The sequence below is a fragment of the Oratosquilla oratoria genome, chromosome 43 (genome assembly GCF_046742065.1).
Source record: "Oratosquilla oratoria isolate Oo_2021 chromosome 43, ASM4674206v1, whole genome shotgun sequence".
Classification (NCBI taxonomy): domain Eukaryota; kingdom Metazoa; phylum Arthropoda; class Malacostraca; order Stomatopoda; family Squillidae; genus Oratosquilla; species Oratosquilla oratoria.
In genome coordinates this window covers 26,716,069-26,729,723 of record NC_134819.1, presented here as the reverse complement: position 1 = coordinate 26,729,723, position 13,655 = coordinate 26,716,069, and the positions used below count along the sequence as shown (strand labels likewise).

General features: G+C 39.3%; 1 protein-coding gene across 2 annotated transcripts in view; it reads right to left on the bottom strand.

Moving 5' to 3' along the window:
* Positions 1 to 886: 886 nt before the first annotated feature.
* LOC143022054 (uncharacterized) overlaps positions 887 to 13,655 on the bottom strand; it is a 36,918-nt gene continuing 24,149 nt past the window's right edge. For both annotated transcript variants that reach the window (XM_076179991.1, XM_076179992.1), the window contains one exon: positions 887 to 1,046. In XM_076179991.1, the coding sequence (XP_076036106.1) occupies positions 958 to 1,046 (89 nt within the window). In that variant the 3' untranslated portion in view covers positions 887 to 957. The remainder of the gene's footprint in view (positions 1,047 to 13,655) is intronic.

Genomic DNA, 13,655 nt, shown 5'->3' with positions numbered 1-13,655 from the left:
CCAGTTTCTATTATATATATATTTTTACTTCAATAAATCAATTACTCATTAAAATCTATTTTATCACTCTAAATTCTTAGTTATATGGGCCAAAATATCAGGTAGCTCTCCGCTGGAGTAAGATGGATAGATAGACATACATATATACGTTTGTGTGTGCGCGTTTGTGGTGTATATAGACACACACACAATTATATATATATATATATATATATATATATATATATATATATATATATATATATATACATTCTGACAGGTTGACGGAAGTGGGGTAGGAAACACAGGAGTCTTGAATTTATTCCTTTGAAAAAGCATACCTGCGGAACTAGTCAGGAATAAACTCAAGACTAAGACTCCTGTGTTTCCTACTCCACTTACGTCATATTATATATATATATATGTATATATCTGTGTGTGTGTGTGTGTGTGTGTGTGTGTGTGTGCGCGTGTGTATGTGTGTAGCGACAGGATTTCTTTTCATGACCAGGCCAGATGCAGAATAAGACAAACGAATAAATATAGACGAGGAAATAAATAAATCGGGAAACCCGTTGATAAAGACGTCATATTGCCAACAAAGGAAGATAACTATACGGCAGATGCATCCTTAAGAACAAGAAAAATGAGAACATACTGGTTCTTCTGCCGTCGCAGTAGGAGGAGGAAGAGGAGGAGGAGGCCTTCATGGGACAAGCCGCATTGGAGACTCCGTAACCGCCGGTCCTCCCACAGAACCAGCCCCGTTGTAAAAACCTCTCCCCGTCCCCCTCCGCGGACTTGCCTCACTAAAGACCATGGCATCAAAACAAAACCACAAGGTTTAATGAGACCACAGCCGTCTTGTAATGGAAGAACTTTATTTTTGCTGGACTCGTCTCTGAATAAATATCTATATATCTCCAATCTTTATTTCTGTTAGCGCTTAAAGGTAGAGTGATGACTGTAATGGGATTTTTAGTCTTCGTTAAGCGATGCATCCACCAGTAACCTTCGAGATAAGATCCTCCAGTAAAAAGAGACTGGCCACCCGGGATATAACAACACTGAAACAAAGAAGGGAAAGAGTAATACACTTATGTTGTACAACTTTAGTAAGGGGAAAATCAGTACAAATAATATGGATACATCCAACGACCAAAGTCGCAGGGGTAGGTCGATGAAAAAGCATATACACATAAGCACACACACACACATTATATATATATATATATATATATATATATATATATATATATATATATATATATATATACAACACTGACTGGGTCCCAGTGAATAGCGATACTATTTCTCTTGATGGAGCAATGGTTTAAGTCACTATAGCACTTGTTACGCGCTAACCAAGTTCGAGTCCTTGGTCGTGCCACGTTTCAATTTCTGCATGTTGCCTCCATCAGGACACCCGATGTTGATGGCTTAGAATTTAAGTGCATTGTGGTTGATTTTATATATATATATATATATATATATATATATATATATATATATATATGTGTGTGTGTGTGTGTGTGTGTGCGTGTGTGCGTGTGTTCCTATTTATCTATATTTTCTTAAGGTAAGAGGTTCATATGATGCCCTCTATGCTTCCTTTGGTCAAGTTTAACTTTAAACTCGCTTATGTTATCAGACTGTACATTCCTCTTTCATATTATTCTATAGATGAATGGGCGTGCGTGTTTGTGTGTATTTACCTAGTTGTATTATACGGACAGGGAACTTGGCTCGTAATGACCCGTCTTTGTATCTTTCAGCATCAAGTTTGTTCTTAAATTATTGAATAGTATTTGCACACACTGTTGCCTCATCTTACTTATTCCAGATATCCACCACTCTGTGTGGGAAGTTTTTTTTTTCAATTTTCTTCTATGACTATCCCTTTTGAGTTTCTTTTCATGTCCTCTTGTTTTCCTATTGTCCCACTTTAATAAATCATCTCTATCTAGGACTTCCATTCCTTTCATGATTTTGTAAATAGTAGATCTCTCTCTCTTCTTTGTTCCAGGGTTGGTAGTTCCAATTTGGACAATCTTTGTTCGTGTGTGAGTGTGTGTGTGTGTAAACGCACATGTGCACGACTATGCACGCGCGAATGATCATGTATACACATACGTAAATTCCCCTTGCGAAACCCAACATCACACTCAATGATGCAATGCAATAGGATGATTATGTAATTACCTACGACTCGCCAGGCAGTAGGCTTCCCAGAGGTTACAGTGGCATTCACTCAGAGGGAGTGAGACCTAGTACATACTGAGCCTCGTAAAATTAGTGTATACCTACCAGATCCAAAATCTGTTGGCAATCCTGCCTATCTCTTCACTTGATGCAACGTCATGGTTAAATTTATGAGTTTTTTTTCATGTATACGTGTTTTTATTATTTGATATTTTGTCGGCTCCTTCGTTGCAAGTGATGCAAGAAAGAAAAAAAAAACGCTCAAATCAACCCACCCACTGCTCCACCGTAGCTAACGAAGCGACAGACAGGGGTATCAACCGATTTATCTTATGCTCATATTAACGTCAGGCAATTAAATCAGTTGTGGCTACGTCCCTAAAGCTGAAAAGGTTGATGATCTGCCTTCATGTATAATCTTACAAGTGTTTTGCGATTCGTTTGCCTTAAATCTCACGTCGTTTCGAGTTAGGTTGGTAACCATGCAAAGATCGTTTTCCACGGGATGAGTAGTCTCCCTGTAGGCTTTGAATATATACATGTTAAGCAATGACTGGGAACAAAAACAAGTAGTTTGACAGTAGCCCTAGAATAAGATGCTACTACCATCACAATGATCTGGCAAATTATAAGTTCAGCACTCAATTGACTAAAAAAAAGTTGGCGGCAAGACTTGGAGCCAAATAGGAGCGGAAGGTTTTTATCTACTTTTTTTTTTTTTAATATACAACAAAACAGCATTCCAGTTGATGACCTTCAGTTTGTAGGGATGGGCATTTACTATGGCCTAAACCTTGAGACCTTGAATCGTGTTATGTGCGATCACTTGTGCAGGAAGTTCGTTTCATTCGTTCCCAAATTGTTTGGCAAGGTTTTTCCTGTGTAGCCAGGAGTGAGCTGCCGGACAGGCGTTCCCACACCTTTACTTATTTGATAATTATATTTACTTTGTGATAATTATTGGACGCAAACACGATATGGTTAATCATTATGTAACATGCAGTGGGTCCACTTTATACAGAAATATTACAGGGATGCTATGCTTTCGTCAGGCCTTGCAGAACTATTATAGCTATGAAACTGCCACTGCATCTGTTTTACGTAGTCAATATTTTGGGGACGAGTGATGTCACTGGTACCCCTTCGGACCAGTCACGCAGCATTCCTTTAAGACTGGAGACCAATCTCAGTTCAAAGAAAAATGCTGAACACTTTTAAATTTTATTATCCTTCTTTACCATTTACGTTCGGAAGCTCGCTAGCTGAGCGGGTTAAGGTATCGTTATTAACGCCGATGATCGAGGGGATAGCGGTTCGACTCCTGCCACCGGCGAAGTCGGTCCAAGATGGTTCATAAAATTCCACGTCACAAAGTCCTCTGTGAGGGGCACCGTCCTTGCCTTCCGATAAGGGAGAGCTTGTGACGTTAAACCTTATCATCATCACTGTCTCTAACTACACCTCTTCGGAGCGATGTTTTCCTCAAGGAAAGGCCGGCCACACACGTGCAGTTTAAACTGACAGTTACAACTGTTCAGTTATAACCGTCAGTTGAAACTGGACGTGTGTGGGTATCTCGGTGATACTGAGATACCCACACACGTGCAGTTTCAACTGACAGTTGTAACTGAACAGTTGTAACTGTCAGTTTAAACTGCACGTGTGTGGCCGGCCAAAGAGGAGCTGGAAGTTGTTGGCGACGAATCGCAATTACATATTTGCTTATTGTCGCAGGTGTTATGGGAGTGAAATGCGAGGAAAGCTGGAGAAGGTACGACGATGAAACTATTGAAGTTCTACGGCATCGCATCGTGAAGAGATTACGTAACACTTATACAACCGAAGAATCGTAAACCCAGGATGGCCCAAATGAATGATTATCACCCTGTCGAAGTCTGGGGGTGACGATTCTTCATGTGATTTTTTTTTTTTTCCCGACTCAAAAAGGCCCACAAGACTGCTGCGGACCGCACACGAATTCAAAGAAAAGTAAGAAAATATTATGTGGGATTCTTGTCCCAGGTCACTGTGGTTGTTTGGGGGCAAGGTCTTGCAACAGAAGGTCTGCCCATTTGCACACTTGCTGACGCTATGTGGAAGTCGAAAAGTTCCATAGGCTCCTCCCAACCCCTGGCCATGCTGGACTTCGTTGATGGCTTGGGGATGACGCCGTGACGCGCCGGGCCGCACTCACGTCAAACATGAGACAAACCCGTGTGCGTTTCTCGCTGTGTACGTATTACTGCCAGTCAACAGTTGCCAGATGTCGCTAGCCATTTATAGAATCGTCCTGTTTTCAAAAAAGGATGTGTTTGTTGGATAATCATTTCACTTTGTGTTAAATTAATAATTAACAATTAGACTCTATAGGTAACGTTTATTCTAGTTCTAGTTAGGTATATAATTTCAAATATGATAATGATGCCATAAGATAGCGCTGTGCAGGAATTTGCAAATAGAAGTACGTGTATCTGCAAACATATAGTCACGTGCTGGGAGGTTGGTACGATGCATTGCATGTAGCTAGATAATGTAGGCCCTTGTGGACACTTAGTTGTAAGCCGAGGTATTTAATATATACTATAATAAGGAGCAATGTGCCTCTGTGTATACTTCTTTCTGTGTGTGGTTGTGTACGTAATGTCTGACAAATAAGATACGCCGGAAAAACGATCTTCTAGAAAAAGGGAAGATGAAAATAGTGTGATTCAAAACTTAAACATTAAAAAAGACTAGGTAATAAAATCCTTTTATGTCATTTGAGAGTGACTAGGATGCGCTTTTGGTTTAAAATATAACAATTGAAAATGTTATATCAAAAGTAATCGCCTAAGCAACGAAATAATAAATTTATTTCGAAAAAATGTGCATTTTGATTTATTAATAAATAGTTAAAGGAGATCGAAATCGAATAACACGCAAATGAAATTACTGTAATAGCAAGCTATAAATGATGGAATTATTTGGAAGTTAAGAGAAATCAGAATCCCGTGATTTTCAGGGGCGTTTACACTAGTATTTCATAATCTTCCTAAATAATAAATAAAAATGTAACTGTATTCTAAAATAAAGGCAATTACCTAGAGAACATTTATTTGAATGCCTCATGCTAAATTGTTTTCATTAATTATTAGTTAGTATTTATTTGTGATTGATTTGAAATAAGTTAGGTATAGGAAATGAAACAGTAATATGGAAACATCAATGTATTTTAGCATTTGGTACATTTTTAATATGTTTAAGGCTAAATTCCTTTTCCTTTTTGTTATCTTGCCTTTCAGTAAGGCAGCTTTGCCTCTTGGTTGGCCAAACTGACGCCTAGCAATGGTCGTTGGCTGACGAGGAATTTTTGTCTTTGCCGCCTCCGATGCCTTAAAAATAGTGCAACCTGCAGTCAGAAGGAAAGTAGTAACCTGCGCAGGATTTCTGCAGGCTTTCAGCCTCTGTTCAAATACCGCAAAGGAGCTGAGCATGCAGGTGGTTTTAGTTCTCTTTAATTCTCTATTGATCATGCTTGTGAACTCATCAATGCTGGTGTCAATTGATTGATTTTCATTTGTTGTCTCTGCGGGGGTCTCGATAACGACAGCTACATCTTCCTCATCGTCACATGCAGCTGGTTCTTTATTACCATGAGATACTGCATTAACAGGTGTATCAGCAAATAAGCCATCTAAAAAATTCGATGTCGGCATCGGTTTGTCGCCGTATATCACCTTATACAAGACTTCTTTTTCAGCAACAGTGCAGGCGTATAGTTGTGGAAGGCGAACTGCGCTGTACTGCGACGCTGCTAATTGATGTTTGCAAACGCTACCTGTGTTTCCACAGAGGCAGCTGCACATGCCGATTGAGAGGTCCACATTGTAACAAATGCCCTCTTGTGAAGCTGACTTAACCGTATAAACTGTTCCTCCAGCATGAGTGACAGCGCACATTGGAATGGTGCTGGTGGAAGGTTCGCAAGAACTGTCCTTTTTGAGGAGGACATCTGACAACCGTAGACGAAGGTAATTGTTGTAAACGTCAGCCATTACCAACAGCAGCTGTGCACCGTTGTGTGCCTTGTTCCTGTACACAATTAGGAAATAATCATTACAATTATGAATTTGTTAATTACAAGAATTCCTATTATTATAAATTTTACATTAAAATTACGCTCAAATCTAAGGCTAAAGTAAGTGGGTTGCATACATCAAACATCTAAAATCAAGTATTTAACCCCTACCATACGGTGCCGCACACGTAGGCGTCATGAGGAGCAAGTGGATTCGCGACGCTACCATATCGGAGTCTTGATTATATTTATTATAGTCGCCCCTGTGTTTTTACATTCTCCCTAATCTGCTCTTAATCACATTCTCTGTGGTTTTCAAAATTCACGGGTGAAAGAGAGAACGATAGATATAAGCGGTGACTATATTTTATGATGCGAGTATTATTACGACACGTCGTACGGCTGGCAGCTAATGCTGCCCACGAGATTTAAGTCCCGTAGTGAAGTGGAGTTGCTGCAAATGACATATAAGGATTTTATTACCTAGTCTTTTTTAATGTTTAAGTTTTGAATCACACTATTTTCATCTTCCCTTTTTCTAGAAGATCGTTTTTCCGGCGTATCTTATTTGTCAGACATTACGTACACAACCACACACAGAAAGAAGTATACACAGAGGCACATTGCTCCTTATTATAGTATATATTAAATACCTCGGCTTACAACTAAGTGTCCACAAGGGCCTACATTATCTAGCTACATGCAATGCATCGTACCAACCTCCCAGCACGTGACTATATGTTTGCAGATACACGTACTTCTATTTGCAAATTCCTGCACAGCGCTATCTTATGGCATCATTATCATATTTGAAATTATATACCTAACTAGAACTAGAATAAACGTTACCTATAGAGTCTAATTGTTAATTATTAATTTAACACAAAGTGAAATGATTATCCAACAAACACATCCTTTTTTGAAAACAGGACGATTCTATAAATGGCTAGCGACATCTGGCAACTGTTGACTGGCAGTAATACGTACACAGCGAGAAACGCACACGGGTTTGTCTCATGTTTGACGTGAGTGCCGCCGGGCCGATATGTGTGTGTATATATGTGTGTGTATATTATATATATATATATATATATATATATATATATATATATATATATATATGTTTTTTTTTTTTTTTTTTACTGAGTACACCTATGATCTGACTAACTTGGTGTGCACTGGACCCGTAACATATTAGTAATGCCGTTACAAGGTAATCAATCAAGGTAAGGTAATCTATATCGAATTGCATTTTAGCTCCACAGCCGTTGTCTGTATATACGGCCCCGTATCTTCGATGTCGCATGTTTACTTCGCGTCGTGGTCGCTCGAGGAAGCCAGTGCACACTGAGTCACACCGGATAACACGAGACCCAACATGCATGTATTTTCCGCCTTTTTTTAGCGTTGCTCCATGATGCTATTTGTTCCATCGAGAGAGAAGGATGGGTGTGTATTGCGCAGGTTTTGGTTTATGAATATGAATGCGTGTTTTCACCCCATCTTCCGGGGGGGGGGGGAGAGGATGAATCACGACAGCAGATAATGTGAACAAAACAGCGAGTCCTTCGGCCTTACGAACATTTGCGTTTGCGAGGGACTGAAAAACAGTACATTCTTACGAGATACTATTGTCGTTTTAGTTGCAGTCATTGCAGATGTGTCTTTATGAGCGTCTGCGTTTGAGAGGTACTGAAAAACAGTATGTTCCTATGAGACACTATTGTCATTTTAGTTGCAGCCTTTGCAGATATGTCTTTATGAGCGTCTGCGTTTGAGAGGTACTGAAAAACAGTATATTCTTATGAGGCACTATTGTCGTTTTAGTTGCAGTCTTTGCAGATGTCTTAGTGAGCGTCTGTGTTTGAGAGGTACTGAAAAACGGTACATTCTTATGAGGCACTATTGTCGTTTTACTTGCAGTCTTTGCAGATGTCTTTGTAAACGTCTGTGTTTGAGTGGTACTGAAAAACAGTACTATTGTCGTTATAGTTGCAGTCCTTGCAGATACCTTTGTGTTTGAGAGGTACTGAAAAACGGTACATTCTTATGTGGCACTATTGTCGTTTTAGGTAGTCCTTCAGATGTCTTTGTGCGCGTCTGCGTTTGAGAGGTACTGGAAAAGGGATGTAATCTTATGAACCATTATTGTCGTTTTTAGCTGCAATACTCAGTAACATCTCCGCGTCGCATCACGATGTCTGAAGGCCTAGTCATGTTTTTTTTCCCAGTCAGGAATCTGTAAGTTGTTTGTGTAAAGACTTTAATGGACAGGTATCTTTGGTTTTATATCTTGTCGGTTACTAGTTTTCTAGTAGCCAGTAGTGTTCTATTTTGATCAGTGAGGTAATATATATATATATATATATATATATATATTTATATATATACATATATTTATATATATATATATATATATTTATATATATATATATATATATACACACACACACACACACACACTAGGTACTGTAATTGCATTTCATTGTTCTAATGATTGTTCCTCTCTAGGCAAATAATGTTTAAAGTTTATTGTTGTGGTTTCAGTTTTCCAGGAAGTGCGAACAAAACCTCCAGGTTCCAAAAGATTGAGTCAGTATATTGTCTTTTTCTTCCGTTGCAAGCACATTTGAAATCAGCGACAGAACTGATACGACAAAATGTTGCTTGCGGAGGTACAATAAGTGAACACGGCATAGTCCCTGTACAAACATGTTCCTTAACATATCCATTATACAAACATATTCCTTCAATGGCGACCACTGATTAGATGGAAAAGATTGATGGCGATAGAGTGACTCAGACTGAGGGGCGGTTCACGACGAGCGTGCCGTGGACAAGGTCGACGGGGGAGGTGGAGTCGGGGGAGGGGTAGAGAGGGAGAGTGGGTTGGAGTGCATCGGTGAAGGTTGAGCTGGAATTGCCTTCGTTTCGTACTAATCTGTTTTCAACTAGTTCTGTTATTCTATTATGCAAAAGTAGTGTTCAGGTTTTAGATTTACGCTTGTGATGACAACAAACATGGTCGAAGGAATCTATGCTGTAACCGATTACCAATTCCTCCGCCATATTCTCTCTCACCACCCCCACTCTCGCATACAATCACAACCTCTCGTCAGTATTTTGTAGTCAATTTAAAATACCTACAAGGAATGTTATATAAAATACTATCGACCAGTCTAACCTCGATAAATGAATCTTGACTTTTTTTAATTTTAATTTAAATTAATTTTGCTTATTTTTTAATTTGTCTGTTTATATATGGTCTATTCATCTATTTGTTCTGTTCATTCATTTCTTTATTAATCTATTCATCAATTCATTTATTCATTTTGTCAACGCTAGGCAGTCTTATTCAGCTCAGAACATTTGTTATTCAGATTTTTAAGGGCAAAGAACAAAAGCTAACCGCACACTAGCTGAGCACTTCCAATTTGACAAAAAAAAAAATATATATATATATAATAATAATAATAATAAAATATTTTTAAATACTGCATCAGGCTTCCAGTGCTAAAAACTAAACATTAAACATTCTTATAAAAAGAAAATGCATACAGTAAAAGTATCAATGGAGTTCTCGGGGTCAGACACTCACGGGACTTTGAAGAACCAGCGGATGGTCAACGACGTCCGTATTTGCGGCTAAGTAGCGGGATTTCTTGAAGAAGATGACGACGACCGGCACCGAACATCACGTGGTGGGTGGATAACAACTCCCACCTGATACCTGTCACGAGATTTATTCCAAAGACGTGACCAGCGTGATCCCCCGACACAATTCGTCTCGACTTAAAAAAAGAGAGAAAGATCATCTCGCCAAAGTACCGCTTGACGACCTTGTGAGAGGTAAAATAATATTTTTCGGGCGTTGCGATTTTTTTTTCTTTCTCCCGTGCTTTTCTTTATTCAATTCTCCTATTGCGATTGCAGTGTCGCGACCAATTGCTGTATAGGATGTGTTATATATACATACATATATATATATATATATATATATATATATATATATATATATATATATACACTGTATATATAAGTAACCACTAGGAAAAGTAAACTAACGAAGAAGAGCGCTTTCGTATAATTACATCTTCAGTGCTGATACAAACAAGGAATTATCATAATTCCTTTGTATCTACACTGAAGATGTAATTATACGAAAGCGCTCTGCTTCGTTAGTTTACTTTTCCTAGAGGTTACGCATATGTGAACACACGTTCCTATTTTCTTTTTTTTGCACACACACACAGATATATATATATATATATATTGTTAACACTTGTGACAAGTCGAGACAGGAAGAAAAAGAATACATGGGGGTCTGGTTCCGAGTTTATTCCTGACCGGTTTCGCTTTGAGTTCGAAACGAAACCGATCAGAAATGAACTCGAATAATACCACTTTTCCACAACCATTCCAAGACAGTAAACAATAAGCTGCAGCAACTTGTAACTAAAGGAAACGAGCCCAAGAGAAAGCGTCTGTCATTTACTCAAAAGTATCAAAGGCACCAATTTTTGCGCGCGTTTTCTTTAACGAGTTTTCATGATTGAAATAGTCGACTGCATTGTAATATTCGCGGAATGTCCTGCCGCGCGACGGTCACTAGGACAGCGGTATTTCCTCAAACAGCAGACTTAATGTACGACTGAACTGATGTTCCTTAATGCGTTTCTCAACCAGGATTCCCCGGAACCCTAAGGTTCCGCAAAAGGTCCCTAAGGGTTCCGCGAGAACACGTCAGATGAGCTAATGGACTTTTGATTTATTTAATTTCATAATACGTAATACAATTAAACACGCACGACATATTCTTGGTTATTGTAATAATGTAATATAGACATCATCCTATCTAACCTATTATTACGATGAAAATAAAATGAGAAATATATGGTATATGTATTTTTCCGCAGGGGTTCTTGGAGACATGCAATTTATTTTAAGGGTCACGCAAGGGTAAAAATGTTGAGAAACGCTGCTTTAATCGATGATACCCAGGAACACTAGTGGGGTATCCCATCCATTTTGAGAGATTTTTATTCGAGAATAAAGAGGAATTCGACCTCATTTGCGGGAATAATAGGGCCTACCTCAAACCCTGATCAACTGTAAAAGGTTAATTTATATTAATAGAACTGATCAGAGGTGCCCTAAATACGCAGCGACGTTCTCATCTGCAAAGGAACCAATACGTCACTCCATCGATACTGATAATGAAAAATTGTTATAACGACGACAATCAAATCAGTAAGAAAATACAACAGATGTTTTATAATATTGATACTAACACTAATAAAAAGAAATCCTAATTATATTTAAGGCAAAGATGAGAACCAAGTTACAGCAAAATACAGATGCTGATAAAATCTAACCTTATACTATACAGATTCTTAGAACCCGTTAGACTCGATTGGGTATTATTTCAGGAGGAAAAACTGGACATCAGACAAACGCAGGGAAAAACCCATCGAACTGGATTCAGAAACTTTTCATTTGGCATCATTATTAGATCTAAGAATAAGTTTATGGTTGCTGAAATCAATTCTGGACTTGACAATCGTGGTGAACAATCATCAGTTGACTGTGCGTGTGTTTGTGTGTATGCGCGCGTGCGTGTGTGCCTACCTAACTGTAATATGCAAGCTTGGACAGCTAGTGGGGTACGCGTCTTACCATGTCCAATTAACAAAAATTGTCTAAAATTCACTTGCTATGTCCGCCCTCATAATTTCTTCAACAAATGTACGTGTGTATGTGTGTGCGTTTTCACTTTGCGTATACACAAGACTTGTAATGCCCTAACCTTGGTTTAGACTATCACCCTACGCAATTTCGAAAACGTCTACACTCCGTGCCTGTACAACGTCTGATTTAAGTCCATTCCATTTATCTGCCTCTTTCAGAAAATTATTTTTTTCGCACATCTTTGCCCTTCCTCTTTCTAAACTTTGTGACCCCTCGTTGTAGACATACTTCGTTGCTGTTGTTGCATTATTATAATTTCGTTGATAGGGAAAATTGCCTTTACTTGGGGAGAGTTAATGTACTGTATATACAAACAGATCAGTTGCTCCAAGGTGAAAGATATCTGCAAGTAGTCCTACCCTGGGTCAGGTTTGAATGTCCTTAATATTCCGTTCATTCAAAGATTAATTTAGACCTTGGTCTGTGTGTGTGCGCGTATGTACAAGCATATGTATGTATGCGTGTACGTATGCGATTCACAATGGTCTTGGATCACATGTTGGACTCGTGACAGACAGCTATTTCCCTCCCGGAAGATAGCTCAGAGCTCGTATATATGACCGTTCTATGGGTAATTTTGTGACTTTATACGCACACACATACCCAACTCCCCGCCCACGAGAGTTGGAGTAACGACTCACAGCAGAGCGATACTGAAATTACTTCAGCCCTGGACGGGATTCGAACCCGGACCGCCGTAACGGCGGCCGCGAACGCTACCACCGCGCCGTCGTGTTTGTGCGCGTGCGTGTATGTACGAGTGTATATATGTGCGTGTGTATGTACGAGTATATGTATGTGCGTGTGTACGTATGTATGTATGTGTGTGCTCTACTGGAATGTATACAGGATGGTGGATGGGAAAACCTTACCTATGTGGACGAGCTCCAGCCTTGCCGTGGACTAGCACAGCTTTGATCTTAAGGGCCCTTTCATACTAGGCAACTAGTGACAGTCACTAGTTGCCTACTATTATTCTAAATTGAACCTTTCACACTACGCCACTGCGGTTGCCCGGTTGCGCAACAGGCTATGGCTGTTGCCCGCTCCGGTAACAAGTGACCGTCACTGGCAGTTGCCGTCACCGACCGTCTCTTTTTCTTGACCAGCAAAGCCAACAGAAGCACCTCCTCCATTGATGCCATTCTTTCAACTAATGAGATGATGAGAAAGGATTCCACAACTCGGTGACAGTCACTGGTTGCTTGCAGTTGCCCAAGACTTTCACACAAGGCAACTAGTGACCGCCACTAGTGACGGTCACTAGTTGCCCAGTGAAAGGGGCACAAGAGGAAATCTTCAAAATCAAACCGACAACGCTCACCGTACGGGGGGCTGCATAAATTCTACGCGATCCGTTAGACCACAATTTCTCAACCTTTTTACCCTTGCGTAACCTTTAAAATTAATTGGATGTCTCAAGGAAACCTGCATAAAAAACATCTTTCTCATTTTATTTTCATCGTAATAATTGGTTAGATAGGATATCTATATTGCATTATTACAACAACCAATAATACGTCGTGCGTGTTTGATTATACTACGTATATGAAATTAAATAAAAAATCAAAAGTGCATTAGCTTATCTCACTTGTTCTCGCGGAACCCTTAGGGACCTTTTGCCCCGGAACCCTAAGGTTGAGAAACGCTGCGTTAGACTATTCAAATC